The 20,371-nt window shown below is 49.6% G+C and overlaps 1 protein-coding gene across 16 annotated transcripts in view; it reads left to right on the top strand.

The window, feature by feature from the left end:
- Positions 1 to 20,371, top strand: part of NIPBL (NIPBL cohesin loading factor) — a 1,722,939-nt gene that overhangs the window by 864,638 nt on the left and 837,930 nt on the right. For all 16 annotated transcript variants that reach the window (XM_085631078.1, XM_085631072.1, XM_085631074.1 and 13 more), the window contains one exon: positions 16,435 to 16,515. In XM_085631078.1, the coding sequence (XP_085487204.1) occupies positions 16,435 to 16,515 (81 nt within the window). The remainder of the gene's footprint in view (positions 1 to 16,434; positions 16,516 to 20,371) is intronic.

Consider the following 20,371-nt stretch of genomic DNA (forward strand, 5'->3'; position numbering starts at 1 on the left):
TTGCCATCACCTCCCCCACTGATGCACCATCACTTTGGACAGGTGGGTTCTCCAGGTGGTCCGAAGGGGCAACTCCCTCCCCTTTGAGTCTACCCCTCCAGCCATGCCGCTTCAGTACCACCGCATGTCGGGGGATCACTTGGCGCTTCTCCAGCAGTAAGTTGTGGCCCTCTTGGTCAAGGGGGCCATCGAGCGCGTTCCGACGTCAGAAGTAGGTCGTGGTTGTTCCCACTACTTCTTGATTCCAAAGAAGGACAAGGGCCTGCATCCTATCATAGACCTCCGGAACGTCAATCGCATCCTCCGGAAGGAGAAGTTCAAGATGCTCACACTTGCTCAGGTCTTGTCTGCCCTAGACCCGCAAGACTGAATGGTAGCGTTGAACTTGGAGGATGCTTATTTTCATATCCCTATCCTGCCGGCCCATCGGCTTTACCTGCAGTTCACGGTAGGCCACAAGCACTTTCAGTTCACTGTGCTCCCTTTCGGCCTTACCAGCTCCCCTCGTGTGTTCACGAAAGTGATGGGGGTGGTTGCAGCTGATCTGCGCAGATCAGGGGTTTCAGTCTTCCCCTATCTAGACGATTGGCTGTTGAAGGTGGGCTCGCCCTAGGCAGTCGTCTCCCACCTCCAGACTATGGTGGACCTCCTGCATTTGCTGGGGTTCTCCATCAACTTACCGAAGTTGCACCTGATTCCCTCTCAGAAGCTCCTCTTCATCGGAACGGTTCTGGACAGGGCACAGTTTCGGGTTTATCCTCCCTAACAGTGAGTCCGGGACATTCGGGCTATGATTCCGATCTTTCTGCCCTGGCCCTGGGTTTTGGTCAGGAAGACCCTGAGACTGCTGGGCCTCATGGCCTCCTGCATCCTGCTCATCAATCATGCCAGGTGGCATATGCGGTATCTGCAGTGGGACCTGAAGTTCCAATGGACGCAGCATCTGGGAAATCTGTCCGACTACATCCAGATCTCGGAGGGCACTGCACAAGACTTGCAGTGGTGGCTCACGGACCAGCGTTGTCGGCGGCAGATCCCTCTCCCTTCCTCAACTGAAGAACAGTCGTGACAGATGCGTCCCTCCTGGGATGGGGCGGCTATATGGGAGAGGCGGAGATCAGAGGCCTCTGGTGTCCGGTGGAGTCCAAGCTCCATATCAATCTTTTGGAGCTCAGGGCGATCCTACTTGCACTTAAAGCATTCCTTCCCTCTGTCAAGGGGAGGGTAGTGCAGGTGTTCACAGACAACACCACCACCATGTGGTATTGCAAAAAAAAAAAAAACCGCAAAAAAAACCACACCTGGCAGGTTCATTGAACGCCAAAGCGGACAAACTCAGCTGCCGGTGCCTGATGGATCACGAATGGCATCTTCACTCGGACGTGGCACATCGTCTCTTTCTGCAGTGGGGAGAACCTCGGTTAGATCTATTCGCCACCGAAGAGAACGCGCCATGTCAGCAGTTCTGCGTGTTGGAGTTTCCAAGGCGGCACTTGCTCAGAGACGCTTTTCGTCGCGAGAGGAGTTGCGTTCTGTTGTACGCCTTTCCGCCTATACCACTTCTACCCAGAGTGCTGAAGAAGATCAGACGCGACCGGGCCCAAGTCATTCTTGTGGCACTGGACTGGGCTCGAAGAGTTTGGTATCCCGAGCTACAAAGTATGAGCGTGGATCCCCCGATCCGACTGCCTCTTCGGGAGGATCTTCTGTCGCAGCAATAGGGGATGGTCCTCGACCCGAACCTGTCCAGCCTTCACCTCCTTGCGTGGAGATTGAGCGGCGACAGTTGATTCCGTTTGACTTGCCTCCTGAAGTCTGTAATGTGATTCTGGCAGCCAGGCGTCCCTTAACTAAAACTGTATACGCCTGTCGGTGAAACAAGTTTGTGGCATGGTGCACAGCGAAAGCTTTAGATCCCCTTTCTGCCCCTCTTTCTGAGGTCATGTTCCTTCTCTCTTTGGCCCAGCAGAGCTCTGCTCTGGGCACTATCAAGGGCTGCCTTTCTGCTCTTTCAGACTTTTCAAGTCCCCTGTTGTCAATCGGTTTCTCATAGGCATTACTCACCTTTTGACTCCGGTTTCCTTTGTGATGCCTCAGTGGGACTTGAATCTGGTTCTCACATACTTGATGTGCGCTCCTTTTGAGCCTCTTCATAACTGGTCTTTGTGGTTATTAACTTTGAAGACTGTCTTCCTGGTGGTCATCACCTCCGCTAGGCGTGTGAATGAGCTCCAGGCTCTTTCATGTAAACCGAAGAAACCTCTATCAAGACCTAAATTACTTTTAAGCAGACCTCTTCAGATTCTATCCTGCCAACAATTACTCTATACCTGGGAACAAATTAAAGTAAATACAAAAGAATTTTTAAGCTCATTTTATTTTTTTTATTTCAAAGAATTGTTTGATTTAGAGAATTAATTAGAAAAATATTTTTAGATTCATCTTTAGTAATTACATCTGATGACACTGTATCTCCAAGGACCACTCCTCTAGAATGAAAGGAGTGGTCCTTGGAGATGCAGTGTCACCAGAAACAGTCTTATTTTCTGTTCTTTCTCCATCCAATCTTGTTGGACCTTCTACAGTATTGAATCTCGTGTTACTTTTATGAGTATGAGGATGACTGATGTATGTATGGAGCAGTAAGTATGTTGAGAATGTACATGTGTTGGTAGCTGTGGGGTTGTAAATATTTATGAATACATTGTCTGTTATGTATTATATGTAATATATGTTTTTTGTACAAACTATCAGATGCCATTACTAAAGATGAATCTAAAAATATTTTTCTAATTCTCTAAATCAAACAATTCTTTGAAATAAAAATAAAATGAGCTTAAAAGTTCTTTTGTATTTACTTTAATTTTTTCCCAGGTATAGAGTAATTGTTGGCAGGATAGAGCCTGAAGAGGTCTGCTTAAAAGTAATTTAGGTCTTGATAGAGGTTTCTTCTGTATACTTCTTGTTTTCCCCCTTCTCTTAGACCTTAAAGTACCCTTAGGGGGGGCCTTTTTTTGTATAGTCTTTCATGTAAACCTCCTTTCCTGGTAATTCATCCGGACAAGGTTGTGCTTCGACCACGTCCCTCCTTTCTGCCGAAAGTAGTAACTGCCTTTCATCTCGAGCCAACTGTCACTTTGCCAACTTTCTTTCCGCCTCTGCACCCTTCAAGAGCGGAAGAGGGGCTCCACCGTCTGGACCCAAAACGTGTGCTTTCATTCTATATCAACCGCACACAACAGCTCCGGGTGGATGATCAGCTCTTTGTCGGCTACGTGGGAGCCAAGAAAGGCCGAGCTGTGCACAAATGGACTATCTCCCGATGGGTTGTCTTGTGCATTAAAGCCTATTACTCACTGGCTAAAAAACAGGAAAAAAAAGAAGAAAAAAAAAAGGAACCTCCGGTTGGACTGCGCGCCCATTTTACCAGGGCGACAGCAGCAACCACGGCATTGAGATGCAGTGTCCCCCTGCAAGATATCTGTCAGGCAGCTACGTGGGCCTCGCTGTATACTTTCACTAAGCACTATTGCCTTGACAGTCAAGTCCGAAGAGACGGCTTCTTTGGCCGGTCCTGTTCTCCATGACTTTCTGGTGTGATTTCATTTCGCAGACCCTCCTCCGGGGTTGGTATTGCTTGGGTATGTATTCTAAGGTAAGGAATCGATCGCTAACGTCTCTTTCAGATGCACAAGTTATCTGTAAGAGACATTCGTGATAGATTCCTTACCTCCACGTTCTGCGAACTGATTTCTAGGGCTCAGGTCATTACTTTCAGGGCCCTTGTTCTATTGCACCAGTAGTCGGTCTCTGGCATGGCTCTGCGTTCTGGTGCGGAAAAGTTGTGTACAGAACTGACGTCAGCTTGCTTGGGTGAGTCTAAGTAGCTCCGATGACGTCATCGCGGCGACTACGACGCCAGCGACGTACGCGGAGCCACACAAGATGACGCCTACCGATGCGCAAGGGTACTGCTGACAAAAAACTTTCCGGATCCAGTCTGACGAGTGGGGATATTCTAAGGTAAGGAATCGATCACTAACTAATCTCTCTTACACTATCGTTACACTAGTAACCGCGCCATGTCGGTCATAGGCCCCCACTTAGTGTCTCTGGTGCCTGGAGCGTGACCATGACTCAATCGTGCTCCGACTGCCGGGCTACTAAAGGCTTTGAGGGAGTGGTCCCTAAAGTTGCATGCGGCCCGGTGTCTGGGCCTGCGGCTTTCGCCTCATTGGTTTCAATCCCATTCCAGGTCTCGGTCGAGATGATGGTCCGAGCGCCGCTCTGGTAAATCTAAGTCCTCTTCGTCAAAGTCCAGTAAGAGGCACCACAAAAAAATGCATGATGTCAAAGCGTGCTTCGACTTCCCCCTGCCAGTCTTACAACGTGGCGGAGGAACCTCTGCGTTCGATGCCCCGCTCTGCGAGGCGAGTTCCTGGGGCGACTCTGTGTTTCCCTGCCTGACCGGGAGTGACCCCCGCCCAACTTAAGAAGTTCTATGATGACATGTGTGCCATATTTGGGTGGCCCAACGCAGCCAGTGCACGTTTGGGCGGTGCAGTCTCTGATGATGGTCGTCCCCGTGGGACCCTTACATGTGACTCCGGCCCTGGCACCACGGACTCTCCTTGAACCTGTTACCGGATCTGGACTGGCACCAATCACACCTCTGCAGCGACCTACCCCGGCGCCGCGTCCAGTGCCAAGGTCCTCGCCGGTGCCCACCGTCTTCGCCTCCCTGATCCTCATTCCCTACCACATGGAGCTGTACAGGCATCCCCTGATACCGAGACCGGTGCGGTCATAGCCGTACCGCTGCTGTTCAATCTGCCCTATTCTGAAGGGTTAGGGATGAAGGAAGAGGATTGGAAGGGGGAGCAGGATCCCTTCGAAATTCAGCACCCACAAGATCTGGACTGGTACGAGAATCTGGGGGAGGCCAGTGGTTTGGACACCTCCCCAGGCTCTGCTTACTGTCTCCATGTACCCTGGCTACGGAGGAGAGGGCTTCATTTGCTTTGGTGGTGCGTATGGTTGTGGAGGTCCTGGACCTGCAACTCCCTACTAACAACTTGACAGAGGTCCTGCAGGCTGTGTTCTCCAGTCAGAACCCCTACTGCCTTTTAATGAGACATTAACAGACATCCTTTTGCTCCATCCAAGACTCGCCAACAGAATCTGGATCCAGGCGGCTCCGCGACACTGCACCCGATTTCAAGTGGCCCAACACCTCGAGGATGTCTCCCCAGCGATCCTGACCTGGGAAATGGTGTTCCCCGACCTGCTTCAAGACGATGCCTGCAGCCTCAACCTGCAGGGTCCCCCCGACTGTGACTAGAGCTGGTAAAGAAACCTGACCAAAAGACACCCCTCCACCCGACGCGCCACGGCCTTGGGTAGCCCAGCTGATGGTGTCCAGGCATCTCCCAAGAACCTCTCCAGCCGATGCTCGTCTTTAGGAAGTCTCCCTGCCCGAGCTACTTTGCCAAACCGAAGGTCTCCATGGGAAACAACTGGGTTTGGACTTCTTGGCACCCATGCCGCCCCTGCTCCGCTGGTGGTGCAGCTCCTGTGATGGTTATTGTCCTCTGCAGTTCTGACTGTAACCCAGGGAGCTTTGCTTCCACACTTGAGTTGCCGTCTCGTGAGCAATCCCTGACCGAAGGCCCCCTGTAGTGATCCCCCTTCTAGTGGCCTATGGCGCGGCACAGAAACCAGGCGGGGTCAGGAAGTTGCTACTCATAGACCCTTTTATTACGTCTCACACAAGTAGGGAGGTATCATCTAACAAGGGTTGTAGTCAAAGGAAACAAAAAATAAAAGGATTGTAGTCTCCACGGAAAGCAACAGTTCACCGCCTGGGATTTGAAGGGGAATAAGCGTCCCCAGAACTCCTTCCTTTTCTTTGCAGTGGTTTTTGGTCTTCCTCTCTCTGTCTGCAAAGGGGGTGCTCTTTCTCTCGGGAGGGTCCAAGAACCGGTGAAGCCAAAAAGAAAGAAAAGAGAGGTACGTCTGGGTTAGACTCTCTGGTCGCAATATGGGGGTTTTGTGCCACCTTCACCGGTCGTTCGTGAGGGAAAAAGGGAGGGGAAACCGAGGGTAGGAAGGGGAGTGATGGTGAGGGAGTGGGGCTTTGTGCTACCGTCTCCGTGTGATTTTAACTTCTGGCTCCCCAGCAGCCCCACCAAAAAGACCCCCGCAGTGGCACTTGCCTGAGGCCACGACCCGTGAAGCGGGCCGCGGCGGTTGGACCCGGGGCGTCCTCTCCTCTTTCTAGGCCGCCGGGCTTGGATGCAGTGCACTCTCTCTCTTTGCTGGGGCCGCGTCCTCCGTAGCTCTCTCCGTGGTCGCCTGCCGTCTCGGCCCTCTCTCTCCTCCTGGTTTCGTCCTCGCCGCCTCCGTCTCTCCTTCCGCGCTCGCTGTCCTCCTCCCTCCTGGTCGCCTGTACTTTCGCCGTCTTCTCTCCTTCGCCGGGCTCCTCCTCCACGCTGCTGCTGCCCGTCTTCCTGGTTCCGCTCTCCCCTATTTCAGGTTCCTGACTGTCATCACCACGCCTCCCACGCACCACTAGACCGCGGGCCGTTTCCGGTCTGTGTAGTCCATCGTTTGTCGGGCTGCCACACTTCCGGTTTGTCGGGCTGCCACACTTCCGCCTTTCCGCGTCCTCCGGCTCCTTACAGCCCCTTAGCCCCATTGGCCAACATTTGGCCCCTGCTCTCTGCACCTGGCCGCCCCAGTGCTGCTTGTGGTGCAATTGTAGTGCCTACCTCGACCATGTGGAATCTTGGTCCAAACCCCTATTTGTTAGTCTAGTATTTAACTGTAAGCCTGATAACCTTTTGTTCGAGGCATATGAGGTGCAGGTTACACACTGTGCATAGATCGCCATCTGGTGGTGGGCCCAGATGTTTGCAGTTGTTTTTCCTCTTGGAAAGTGTTTGGAAGTCACGAAGTATGTGACTCCTCCTTTGGATGATAGTGCGCATGGGCATCGGCTCCATCCTCAGATTGTTTTCTTCTGCCATCGGGCTCGGATGTGTTCTCGCATTCCAGTTCGGAACCGTTAAGTTTTCTCTTTCGACGCGCACTCCTTCCCTTCTCAACGGTATTGTTTCGATCGCGTTTCCAATCACACGCGACCCTTCAACTTCGAAGTCTTCGATTCCGGTCATCGACTAAGGCCTTCGGGCCTACCTGGGCCTGATCTCCGACTCATGGAAAGGACGCCATTTAAAAAGTGTCCTCGATGTGGATGGAAGTTTCCCCACACCGACCTGCATGAGGTGTGCAACCTCTGCCTCTCACCGGAGCACGAGGCCAGAGACTGTCAAGCTTGCGCCTCCTTTCGCTCCAAGAATACGATCCGGGACTGACTAGCTCGAAGAACCATGGCGCGCTCGTCATCTTCGATCCCCGACTACATCTTTCAAGAGGGTGTCGACGCTCGGGAGCAGGGTCGAGTCGAAGAAACCATCATCCGCGCCTCCGAAGCAGATGATTCCGACGTCGAAGACATCACTCCAGCTCAAAGGGCCGTGAGTGCAGACGTCGACCCCGATCCACACCCCCCCTCGACATTGTCAAAGAAGGCTTCGGTACCACCTCCGGTCCCAGGTGCACACCGAGACACTGCTTCCCATGCCCCGCCTTCGGGCCCGGTAAGAAGCCTATTCAGCCTATAGGCGACTCAGGCTCGAGTCAGCCTACCCTCGGTACCGACAAACTCTGGCACCGAAGAAGGCATCCTCGTCCTCATCCACGCCGACCGCTGCTTCGACGTCAAAGTACTCGGCGTCGAAGGCTAGCGAGAGTTCCTAGACACCGACAACACCCTCGGAGCCGACTAAACAACGCCCACCAAAAGGCCCCGATTCTTCCAAGCTAAAGACCTTGGAACTGAAAAAACAGCAACCGGTTCCAACTGATAGACACTTCAAAACTACACAGTTCCAAGCCTAGAACCGTACCGAGTCGACGCCCAAAAAACTTATGGCACCGAAACCCTTCACTCTGAAGGATCTGTCTCCCTCAGATGAACTGTTTCGTCCAGATCCTACTCAAGACTCTAATGAAGGATCCTAAGAATGGTCATTTAATGCTTGGCATCCAGAAAAGGCCCCTGGAAAAGCCTGCGCCTGCACCGTCACCAAAGAAGAGACTTTGCTACCTCTCCATTAAGGATCTCTTCTCCTCCTCCTCCTCCTCCTCCCCCTCACACTGCTCTCCCACACCATCACCTACCCCAATTGATGATGATAACACCTCAGATGATGCAGGGGGAGGTGCTGACGATCAACCCCTTGGGGACCCTACCCCTACTGGCTCCCCTGACCCCTGGGATGATTCGTGTCCCTGACGTCCCTTACACCCCGCAAGATGATATTTATCCCTCCAGGCCTTCCCCTCCAGAGGACAATATCTGATTCAACCAGCTCCTTCACAGAGCTGCCCAATACCACAGGGTTGCCCTGCATACAGACCCAGTAGAGGAGGATTTTCTAATGGACTCCTTCGATACTACACAAAGGTCCACCTCCACTCTGCCCATGCTTAAAGGGGTCAATAAGCACGCATCAGATCTTTAAAGACCCAGTTAGAGCTTGAGTCATTAACCTGAGAATAGAAAAGAAGTATAAAGCTGCTTCTACTGACCCAGTATACATTAAAGGCCCCGTACCACTAGACTACTTAGTAGTGTCTAATGCAAGGAAGAGGGCAAATTACCAAACATCAGGTGACGCACCACCACCAGATAAGGAATCAAAACTCCTAGACGCCTCTGGCAAACGCACAGCGTCACAGGCAGCAAACATTTGGCGCATTGCTAATACACAAGCGCTGCTAGCCAGGTATGACGGGGCACATTATGATGAGCTTGAGTCCGTAATGCAGCACTTCCCGGACAAATATAAAAACAGGGCTGGTGAACTCATTCAGGAGGGGAACCCACCTCCATCAGGTGTGCCCTAGATGTAGCAGATACCGCCTCAAGGGCAATAAACACCAGTGTCCTTTTGCGCAGGCATGCCTGGTTACGCATATCAGGTTTTAAACCCAAAGTCCAGTGTTATATACTCAATCAGTCTTTTGATGAGCAACACCTATTTGGTCCGAACGTAGACTTATCCCGTGAAAAAATGAAAAAGGATACAGACACCGCCAAATCTATGGGAGCCTTGCAATCGCAAGCTCCCAGACGGTCCTTTCGTCGCTCATCCTACAGAAGCACCAATAGGAGCTACTCCTAAGATAGTCCCTCCACCTCTTACAAACCTCCCACCCAATGCACCTTTACCAGAGGTTACCAAATGGGTGTTTACAGGGGGAACAACAGCAAAGGCAGAGGCAAAAACAACTCTCCCCCCCCCCCCCGCTCTGGGTCCACCTCCACCCCCACCTCATGACTTCCCTCCACTTCCCTCAGACCATTCCACTCCAGTGGAGGGTGACTCCACCAATTCCCCCCTGTCTGGGCAAACATCACTTCAGACAGGTGGGTCCACCAAATAATTCAATCAGGCTACTGTCTCGAAATAACATCTACACCCCCAACCATACCACCCAAACACCGTCCAATGTCACAAGAACATCTGTTTCTATTAAAGCAGGAGGTAATCTCCCTCCTACAAAAAAGTGCAATAGAACCAGTTCCCCCACACCAACAGAACAAGGGAGTTTACTCCCTTTATTTTCTCATACCAAAGAAGGACGGATCTCTAAGGCCTATTTTAGACCTCAGACCCCTAAACATCTACATACACTCAGACCACTTCCACATGATCACGCTTCAGCAGGTCCTTCCTCTACTTTCCCAGGGCGACTTCCTTGCTACTCTAGACCTCAGGGACGCCTATTTCTACATTCCCATTCACAGCGCTCACAGAAAATATCTCAGATTCGTAGTGGACGGTCAGCACTATCAATTCAAAGTATTCCCATTTGGAGTCACCACAGCACCAAGAGTGTTTACCAAGTGCCTAGCAGTGGTGGCAGCACACCTAAGAAGACAACACATCCATGTCTTCCCATATCTAGACGACTGGCTCATAAAAGCCAGCTTATACAATCAGTGTGTACAACACTCTCACGCCACTATTCAACAACTTCACGACCTGGGGTTCACTATAAACCACGCCAAGTCCCAGTTCCAACCGTCCCACACACAATACCTCGGTGCCACAATAGACACCTCAAGGGCGCTAGCCTATCCCAGCCCCGCCAGGATAGCGAGCATGCAAGCTCTTCTCACCAGATTCCAACCGCAACACTCTCTTCCAGCTCGAGTGTTCATGCAACTCATAGGGATGATAGCCTCTTGCATATTCATAGTGCCTCATGCAAGACTCCAGATGCGTCCTCTCCAAGAGTGCTTAGCACGCCAATGGAACCAGGCTCAAGGTCAGCTAACAGATCTGGTGTTGGTAGATGGTCGTACCCATCGCTCTTTGCAGTGGTGGAACACCAAGAACCTTTCCAAAGGGCGACCGTTCCTCGAGTCAGTTCCTCAAATAGTCATGACAGCGGACGCATCGCTCTCCGGCTGGGGAGCTCACCTACTACATCACACCGTGCAGGGCAAGTGGACACCACAACAGAAGTTACTCAACATCAACCACCTGGAGTTACTAGCCATATTCCTAGCCTTAAAGGCATTTAAAAAACAAATATCAGGCAAGACTGTCTTAGTCTGCACCGACAACATGACAGCCATGTACTATATCCAAAAACAAGGCGAGACACACTCTCCAGCTCTCTCCGCTCGTGCAGAACATATGGAGGTGGGCTATACCTCAGAACATTTTTCTCCTAGCCCAACATGTCCCGGGAGTCCAAAACACAATAGCCGATCTGTTGAGCCGTCAAACACAACAAATCCACGAGTAGGAACTTCATCCACAAGTTCTTCAACCTTTTTTTTCATATGTGGGGGGCAACTACAGATAGACCTCTTCGCCACCCCAGAAAACGCCAAATGCCCAAGCTTCACCGCCAGGTATCCTCACCCATTGTCAAAAGGCAATGCGATATGGATGAACTGGTCAGGCAGATTTGCGTACGCTTTTCCGCCTCTCCCACTCATTCCACTAGTGGTGCGCAAACTACAGCAACACTCCTTAACACTCATCCTAGTTGCTCCAACTTGGGCCAGACAACCATGGTACACCACACTGCTGGAAATCTCTGTAGTTCTGCACCAAAAATTACACCTTTCTCCACGCCTCTTAACCCAGAACCATGGAGAGATCCAACACCAGACCCAGCTCAGCTCAACCTAGCGATCTGGCTCCTGAAGTCCTAGAATTGGGCTACCTTAACCTTCCTCCTGACTGTATGAACGTCATCAAAGAAGCTAGACGGCCTACCACTAGAGCATGCTATGCAGCCAAGTGGAAAAGGTTTGTCATATACTGCCACAACAACAACACTGACCCCCTAGATGTGTCTATCCAACACATCATAGGCTACTTATTACACCTCCAAAGATGCAACTTAGCCTACACGTCTATCAGACTGCATCTTGCTGCCATAGCAGCATATCTACAAAATAGACAACATCTTTCACTTTTCAGAGTACCTGCCATAAAGGCCTTTATGGAAGGACTCAAGAGAATAATTCCCCCCAGAGTCCCACCTTCCCCTCTCTGGAATTTAAGCATCGTTCTCACAAGACTAATGGGGCCTCCCTTTGAATCTCTACATAAATGTGAGCTACAATTCTTAACATGGAAAACTGCTTTCCTAGTAGCCATTACTTCTCTACGAAGTGTTAGTGAACTGCAAGCAGTAACCATTCAGGAACCTTTTCTGCAGATGCATCTTAATAAGGTTGTTCTCCGAACTAATCCTAAATTCCTCCCTAAAGTAATTTCTCCCTTCCACCTCAATCAATCTGTAGAGCTGCCCGTATTCTTCTCGCTGCCACAAACAGTCGCAGAAAGAGCTCTTCACACCTTAGATGTCAAAAGAGCACTACGTACTACATAGAGAGAACACAATCTTTTAGTAAGACAAAACAACTATTCGTGTCTTTCTCACCACCACACAAGGGCAACCCCATATCAAAATCTGGGATAGCTAGGTGGATTGTCAAATGCATACAGATTTGTTACCGCAAAGCAAAACTTACATTATCTGTTCCTCCTAAAGCCCACTCTACACGAAAGATAGGGGCTTCAATGGCATTTTTAGGGAACATCCCCTTAGATGATATCTGCAGAGCAGCTACATGGTCTACACCGCACACATTCACAAAACACTATTGTCGATGTGCAAACTAAACAGCAAGCTAGTGTGGGCCAAGCTGTACTCAAAACACTATTTCAAACTACTGCAACAGATACTGGTGGTCGCCGCTAGGAGGGGATACTGCTATACAATCTATGTACAGGTTGTAATCTGCAGCTCATATGCCTCGAACGGAATATGCTACTTACGAGTATGCGTCTGTTCTTGGCATGTAGAGCTGCATCTGTTCTTGGCATGTAGAGCTGCAGATCTACACACGCCTTCCGCCTCCCCTGCTACCTTTATCTGTTCCAGTATTATCTTACTTAGATACAGCATACATGGGCATCTTTCCTGTTTCTTACTAAGCTCCATCATGTCCCTGCTGGCGAAAAACAATCTGAGGATGGAGCCTATGCCCATGTGCACTATCATCCAAAGGAGGAGTCACATACCTCGTGACTTCCAAAGACTCTCCAAGAGAAAAACAAGTGCAAACATCCGGGCCCAACACCAGATTGCGATCTATGCACAGTGTGTAGATCTGCAGCTCTACATGCCAAGAACAGATGCATACCGGTAATTAGCATATTCCTTCTCCCATAGGAACCAATGTTATGAGTTTTTGTTCAAAATGTTGTAAGTGTTGACTGCTGTTTTTTATGGAAGAAAAGTAACTATATGTTAAACCCTAAAAAGTCTTCTTTACCTTGTATGGTGAGATCCCCCAGTGTGTTATCCGGGCATACCACCCCAAGTAATTAATGTAATCTGAAAGTAATCAAAAAGCATACCAAAAGTATTTACTGTGTAATTTAAACTGTTTTTTGAAACTATGCCAACCTGTAACAATTGCAGATCTGTTCCCAATTGAAAGTACATTTTACCTACCTGCACCAAGTTCTGCTTGGTTCTAGAAATGAAATAGAAGTACACTTCTTTTTAATACTTGCTCAAATGATCTGGATTCTGTCTCGGAATGCGTGTATCAGTCTTTGATTGAGTGAATACAATAAATGCTTAAGACACCCTATAGATAAACCTAACTGCTCGCCCACACTACCACAAAGAGAGCTGTTGGTACTTACCTAATTTAGCCTCTGCTATACCTTTAGGGACTCCCTGGACTCTGTGCCCACTATACCTTACTTTGGTGTAGTATATACAGAGCCAACTTCCTACATTGGTGGATTAGCAGTCGGATGTAAAGTCTTGCATTTATTGGACTAACTTAGTCAACCGCTGATCACATGACAAGAATTCAAAAATTGACTTTTGTACATCTATTTTTTTTTTTATTGACTGTTTTTCAAATTACTACAAAGTTACAATATGGCCTTGAATTGAGTCCCTGTAGCATTTTTAGAAAATGTAGAAGTCACTGAAGTTAGGTGGGGAAGTACTTGGAGCTTGTTTGTGTAAGTCTTCTAAAACAAACTCCACTTTAGGAAAATAATGAGCAGCACAGAAAATGTGGCTGAGGAGCTCAACCTCATTCCTTACTCCAACCTAAGGGCTGGGGAGCTAAGGCTTCTCTGTAAGGGTAGAAAATAATAGGGTCCATTCCTACCAGAAAAAAAACTCCTGGAGTTTCTGGCAGAGTATGAAAAGGACCACCCCTCTCCTGAGGAGGAAGACCGGGAGATAGGGAAGGTAGTGAGGGGAGGGGGGGGGGGGGGTGAGGTATTTAACCCTCCACCTCAACTATTTAGGGAGAAAGGGAACTTTGAGTTTCCCACTGCCAAGCCAGGGAGTAGAGGGTCTAGAAACTACAGAGGTATGCTAGACTTTTTACAAGGCAGTGAGGACAAATTCACTGAAGAGGACAACCTTTTAGCAAGGTTTACCAAGAGAATATAGCTGGAGACTAGGCTTCTAGCACTAGGAAGAGAGAGAGTAGATATGAGCCCAAGACCTATCAATGGTGGCAGCAATTCTAAAAATCAAGAAAGAGAGGGTAAGAAAACAAAACAGTAGGGCCTCTCTTGGTGTAGGCCTCGTTGAACCTGGAGTCCCCCGTTGGCAGGTTGGCTTCGGCATTGGTGGTGTCTGGGCTGGTTGCAGCAGATGTTCCTGTACCCAGGGTATTGGTGCTGTGAGGCTTCTGGAGGTGTAGCGTCTCAAAACATGCTGGAGAGATGGGGCTGACCTCCTAGAACCACGTTGACCACCTCCTGGCAAGATGCTTCCTCGTTGTACCTGGTGGTCAGCCAAACGGAATACCAGACAAGTGCGGTTGGTGCCTGCAGCTGCAGGGGAGTGGCTCCTCCACCCCAAGGTAGATGCTGTGTGGTTACCTAAGCTCTGAACATTCCTCCAAGGGTTTGGGGAAGGTGATCAGCTTCTGGCCGAGCGTCTCCATGATTGTCGCAGTTCAAGCAGCCAGGCAGGGTTTGGCTCCAATTTGTGTAGGACATCCGTTCTCATGTCTTTGGCTCCTCTTTTTCCTTCTGTTGCCGGGTAAACGAATCTGATTTCCTGGTGTAGCCAATGGGGTAGTTATCCCTGGGATGACTACACCCCCTACAAGGCCCCTTCCTGTGGAGAGTGGGCATAATCCTGACCCAGAGTTCTTAGTTTCGTCAAATTCCCCCCACACTCCTCCTCTGGCCTTGATATGCTAAATTCACTAGCCATCGTGGTGGAGAAGGTGTGATCTCTGGATTACGAGGTGATATCCAGTCATCCCTCATGGATGTGCCTTTTGATGGTGAGCAACTATTCCTTCCTGAAACACTTGGGGAAAAAAAAGCAGAGCTGCAGTTTATTTGTTGGACCCTGCCTCGCCAGCCAGCCAGGCAGTTCCATCAGCAATATAGAAGATTTCGAGACTACTCCAGATCACAGCTATCCTGGCAGTGCCAATTGTCTCAGATGATCCACGACAACAGATGTAAGTCTCTTTTTGGGTCAGGGAGTGAATCTAGAAGATGCCATCACCAGCAGCAACAGATAAGCCTGCACCTGCCAACTTCCACAGACACTGATGACTTTAGGATGATCACTTTTCTCGGATTAGTATGGATATTGTTTTCAGACTTGGATTGATGTCACAGTCTAATGCATTCTAGGTATTGTCTGTTTTTTCCTTCATTGTGCTAATAGGCCAAACACACCTTATACGTGATTTGTAGGTGAAAACTTCAGGACTGGAACCAGTGTCCATAAGGACCTGGAGGGATGTGGTCACCCTAGCTTGCTCAAATCCTCTAACCCTCACACCTCTTTTGAACCACCATAATTTGTTGGGGGAGAGTATACCATATTTCCATGAATTGGGAGAAGGTCTACAGTACAGATCATCTGTTCGTCCAGCTCCTCTACAAGAGCTGTACCCTTCCCTCTGGGATTCTACTCTTTAGTTTTTGTTTCACAACAAGTGTTGGGGGTCTAAGACCTATACTTGACCTCTGGCCCTTGATGTTGCTAATTCAGTAGATATTGCTCTGAGTGTTATCCTTGAGCAAGGTCCTGCTGGCACTCTTTACCCAGTGAAGGCTTCACTTCCGAAGAGAGGAGTCCTTGTGTTTCTTTACTATGATTCTCCTCCACAGCCTGTGTTTTACCTCCGAGCAGTTATTTGAGACTCCGTTAGTAGGCTGAGAAATCTGCATGGAAGATTTATCCATCAGACACAAGTACTTTTGGTGGCTATATTATCTTTAGCAGATTTCTCACTACCCTCCCTTCTCCGAGATGGGTCTTGACTAATAGGAACCCACTATAGGCAAACTTCTGATATGCTTTATTAGTTGCTGTTGGTTCCTTTCTGCACACCTAGATGAAGAAAAAGTTCAGGAATTGATATCTGTTTGCCAGTTAGCACCAAATACACTGTCATTTTCAGCGGGTGTTTTGTGGCTAAAGCTGCATGATGCGTGTGGAAAACTTTTGATGTGGAAGGTTTTCATATCCAGTCTGGAGCTTGTATGATGCTCATAAGAAGTGGAATCTACAGGATGAGTATGTATGTACCACAATTTTTGGTTGCACAGGAAGTAACATTCTTTTCTGCTATCTTTTATTCAGTGTTTACTGAAATGTTGTTTTATTGGCCAGTTCACCTGGTAGCACAACTTTTTGGTGCCTTGGTGCCTTGCTAGTACAATTTATATACATTACCAAATGTGCATTATGATAGAGGGTGTAAAATGTGTGTTGTCTTGGTCAGCTTCAATAAAATATTACTTCTTATTTTTTGTTCAGATATCATCCATGGGAATAACACCTTTTTTTGTGGAAAATGTCAGTGAACTACAGTTGTGTGCCATCAAGCTTGTGACTGCGGTAAGAAGACCCCTTGTTAAGTAATGTCATGCATTAGGTCTAAAGTCAGACTTTGGATTCCAGCTTATTGGCAAACTAATTTATTGGATGTTAAAGATATGCCTGACATTTCAGGGTTTTGGAATGGGAAGAGTTCACCAATATTATTCAATCAATTCCTTAACATCCACGGTAAAAAATAAATCCTTTATAAATGTAAAGAAATTGCAAGAGGAGAATGTTAACCTAGTTAAGTACCTGACTTCATCAATGGTCTTGATCTCTGCTTATAAATTGGTGAATTTAACATGGGAAAGGGAGTGTGAAAGTTGTGGCGGAAGGGATATTGTGCCCATTCAAAGATCTCTCATAATGTTGAACCACTTTGGCCAATATTACTCGTCTCACTGAGTGAGGCACATTGTGCTGAAAGTATTGTGCGTATAAACATATTTTGCTTCTAATTCATTTATCTGATAGAGTTCTAGCTGCAGATTCCTTACATTAGAATTATCCCCAGGCGTCCGACTGGATCTGACATTTTTTCCATGAGCAGTACCCCTGCACGCTGGTCCATGCTAGGAGTGACGGCTGTGGTGCCTATATAGATACCACACCAGTGCTCTGATGTCACTTCTTTTATTTCCACTCTCAGCTCAAATCCAGAGACAGCTGCCCAGAGTCACGTTTTGACTGTCTTTTTGTAGAATTGTTTTTTAGAATTTACTCCTGGCCTGGCAGGGACGTCAACAAGGAAGGATAGATTCAAGTCTTGTGGCACCTGTCACTAACTTATGTCGGTAATGGACCTGGACCTTGTTTCTCTGGTATCTTAAGTGCGCCCACGGCGCCAAGGCCTTCATTGATTGTCACGCCATGCACCCCAAGGCCACGATCTCTCAAGCTCCTTGCCTCTCGGTATGCAACACTCCATCTCGGTTAAGCTGTCCTGGGATCCGTCTTGGAGCCATCGCTCTTCGTCGCAGTCATCCCACTCCGGTTAGTCCCACAAGAAGAAGAGCAAGACATCTTAATAGATCTTCTACTTCACCCCGTCCGTCGAAGTCATCCAATGAAACGAGCGAGCGTTGTCACTTGAGGCCTGGCTCTGCGGTTGCACCTGCACCTAGGTCCTCTCGGCGCCTCCCTGAGTTTTGGGGAGCGGGAGCGAACCCCGCCCAGCTCTGAGAATTTTGAGGTCATGCCCCTCATATTTAGGCAGTCTGTCCCCGCTGGAGTGCCTTCATGCCCTCAGGGATGGAAGGGGCCTCTACGAGGTGCCTGCCAGCAGGGTCCGCATTCGGCACCAGTCGGGCCCCTTGGATCCTCAGACAGATGATGACCGGCGCTGGTCAAGCCACCTCGACCTTCCGTTGCACCTCTCCCACTTTTACCACTCCCGCTCCCATTTGGCGCGCCCCCCCTTCCCCCATTCAGTGCCGCCCCATTCTTCTCCCTGACTGCGGCTCCGACTGGAGCCATTCCTTCAACAGATCCTGTGCCCTATTCCTATGGGCTAGGGCAAGATTTGAGAGGGGCCACTGGGCCCTGAAGAATTCCAGCCGCTAGACACAAGTATGTACTGGTGTGATGATTTTTTCGATTGCCAGTGGACTGGGCACCTTCACCGATACTGGCTTGGTCTCTCCTCCTACCCTGGCTTTTGAGGAGGGAGCTTCATTTGCTATGGTGGTGAGGAGGGCTGCCGAGGTCCTGGAACATCCGCTACCCTCTGTGGTTGTGAAGATGACCGTCTTGACTGCGGTGCTTCTGTCAGGAGTCTCACCATCGAAACACCTCATTCTATTTAACCAAACCCTAGAAGCCTAGTCTCCAGCTATATTCTCTTGGTAAACCTTGCCAAACCCTTACAGACATTCTACTGTGGGACTGCTCCCCTCCCCCCCAGGGGACTCCTTTCTCCCCACTCAACATCCCACCCCGGAGAGCTTGGTGGTCCAAGCCTCCACTTTCTGAGTAAATACTGGCACATTGCCTACCACTCCCATTCCCTTTGGGATTCGATTGCGCAGGTGCTGCCTGTGGTCCGGGAGGAGGCCTGGGCCATACTCTCCCAAGCTATGGGTGATGGGAGAGATGCAGCTAAGGTCACAATCCGATGTTGGCTAGGCGCAACTGGCTAGTCTAGGGCGGTGTCTGCCCCTGCGCCCTTATGGTGCCACACCTGGCCGAGGATGACTGGCTTTTCAGGGATTGTCCAAGCTTTGCTTGTGGACATTCCCTTTGTGGGCTCTCATCTTTTTGGAGACCAGGTGGACTCTGCTTTGGATTCCTTCAAAGATAGTAGAGCTCTGGTCAGGTCCTTGGGCCTTTCCATGGCCGCTGTCAACATGAGTCTGCCTGCCGCTCCTTTTGTGGCCACTGAAGGGGGTTCCAGACGCGTCTCTACCCTACCAGCCACCATAGCCCACAAGCTTCCCAGACACTGCACCCACAGACCACGTGGGTCAGGCATCCAGAGGTCGGCCCAGTCCACCACCCCCGGAAAACCCAGCCTTCAAGCCTCTTTAGTTTGCCCTCCAACCACCATGTACCACCAGTGGGCAACAGGATGCACCATCACTTTCACCACATGAGGTCAGTACCATCAGACTTCTGGGTTTTACAAATTTTATGATGGGGCTACTCCCTCCCCTTCGTTACCACTCCTCCACCCATGCCACCCACTTACGACAGGCTGACAAAAGACCATGTCTCCTTACTCTGCCAGGAAGTGGCGGCCGGTTTGGGCAAGGGAGCCACAGAGAGGGTGCCAGCATCAGGAGTAGGTTATGGTTGCTATTCCCACAACTTTCTGGTGCCCAAGAAAGTCTGAGGCCTTCCTTTGTACTATCGTAGCCCTGCACCCTCCCAATTTCTTCCTGAAAAAGGAAGAAATTCAAAATGCTCATGCTCTTTCATGTCCCGTCTGCCCTGGATCTGGGATACTCAATGGTAGCGTTGGACTTGCGAGATGCATAGTTCCACATTACCATCCCTCCTGCCCACAGACGTTACCATCAGTAGGTCACAAGCACTTTCAGTTCACTGTACTCCCCTATGGCCTTACCACCTCCCCTCTGGTGTTCACCAAGGCGATAACGGTGGTTGCTGCTCATCAGTGGAGATCATGAGTGCCAGTCTTCTCCTATCTCGATGACTGGCTGTTAAAGGCGGGCTTGCCCAAGGCAGTCGTCTCCCAGCTCCAGACTACGGTGGACCTCCTGCACTCACTGGGGTTTACTATAAACGTGCTGAAAAGTCACACCTGACCCCTTCTCAGATGCTCCCTTTCATTGGAGCTGTTTAAGGCTTATCCTCCCGAACGATGAGTTCAGGATATTCAGGCTATGATACTGATGTCTCAGCTTCTATTTGGTGTTTTGAGACAGACTCGGAGGCTGCTGGGCCTCATGACCTCCTGCATCTTGCTTGTTACACATGCCCGCTGGCATATGTGGGCTATTCAGTGGGACCTGAAGTTCCAGTTGGTCCAGCATCAGGGGAATCTCTCCGACATGGTTCAGATCTCGGGAGGCACGGCAAAAGATCTGCCGTGGTGGTTAAACTGCGATTGGGTCAGTGCCAGACCACTCTCCCTTCCTCAGCCACATCTGACAGTAGTGACAGATGTGTCACTCCTGGGATCGGGCGACCATTTGGGAAAGGTGGAGATCAGGGGACTTTGGTCTCTGGCTGAATCCAAACGCCCGTTCAACCTTCAGGAGCTCAGAGTGATCTGGCTGACATTGAAAGCCTTTCTACCCTCCATCAAGGGAAGGCTAGAGCAGGTGTTTACAGACAACACTAGCACCATGTGTCTAGAGACCCTGTGCCTCTGGACCTGGCTGGAACATCAGAGCATATGCCTGGATCG

Source organism: Triturus cristatus, chromosome 2_1 (assembly GCF_964204655.1).
Source record: "Triturus cristatus chromosome 2_1, aTriCri1.1, whole genome shotgun sequence".
Lineage (NCBI taxonomy): Eukaryota > Metazoa > Chordata > Amphibia > Caudata > Salamandridae > Triturus > Triturus cristatus.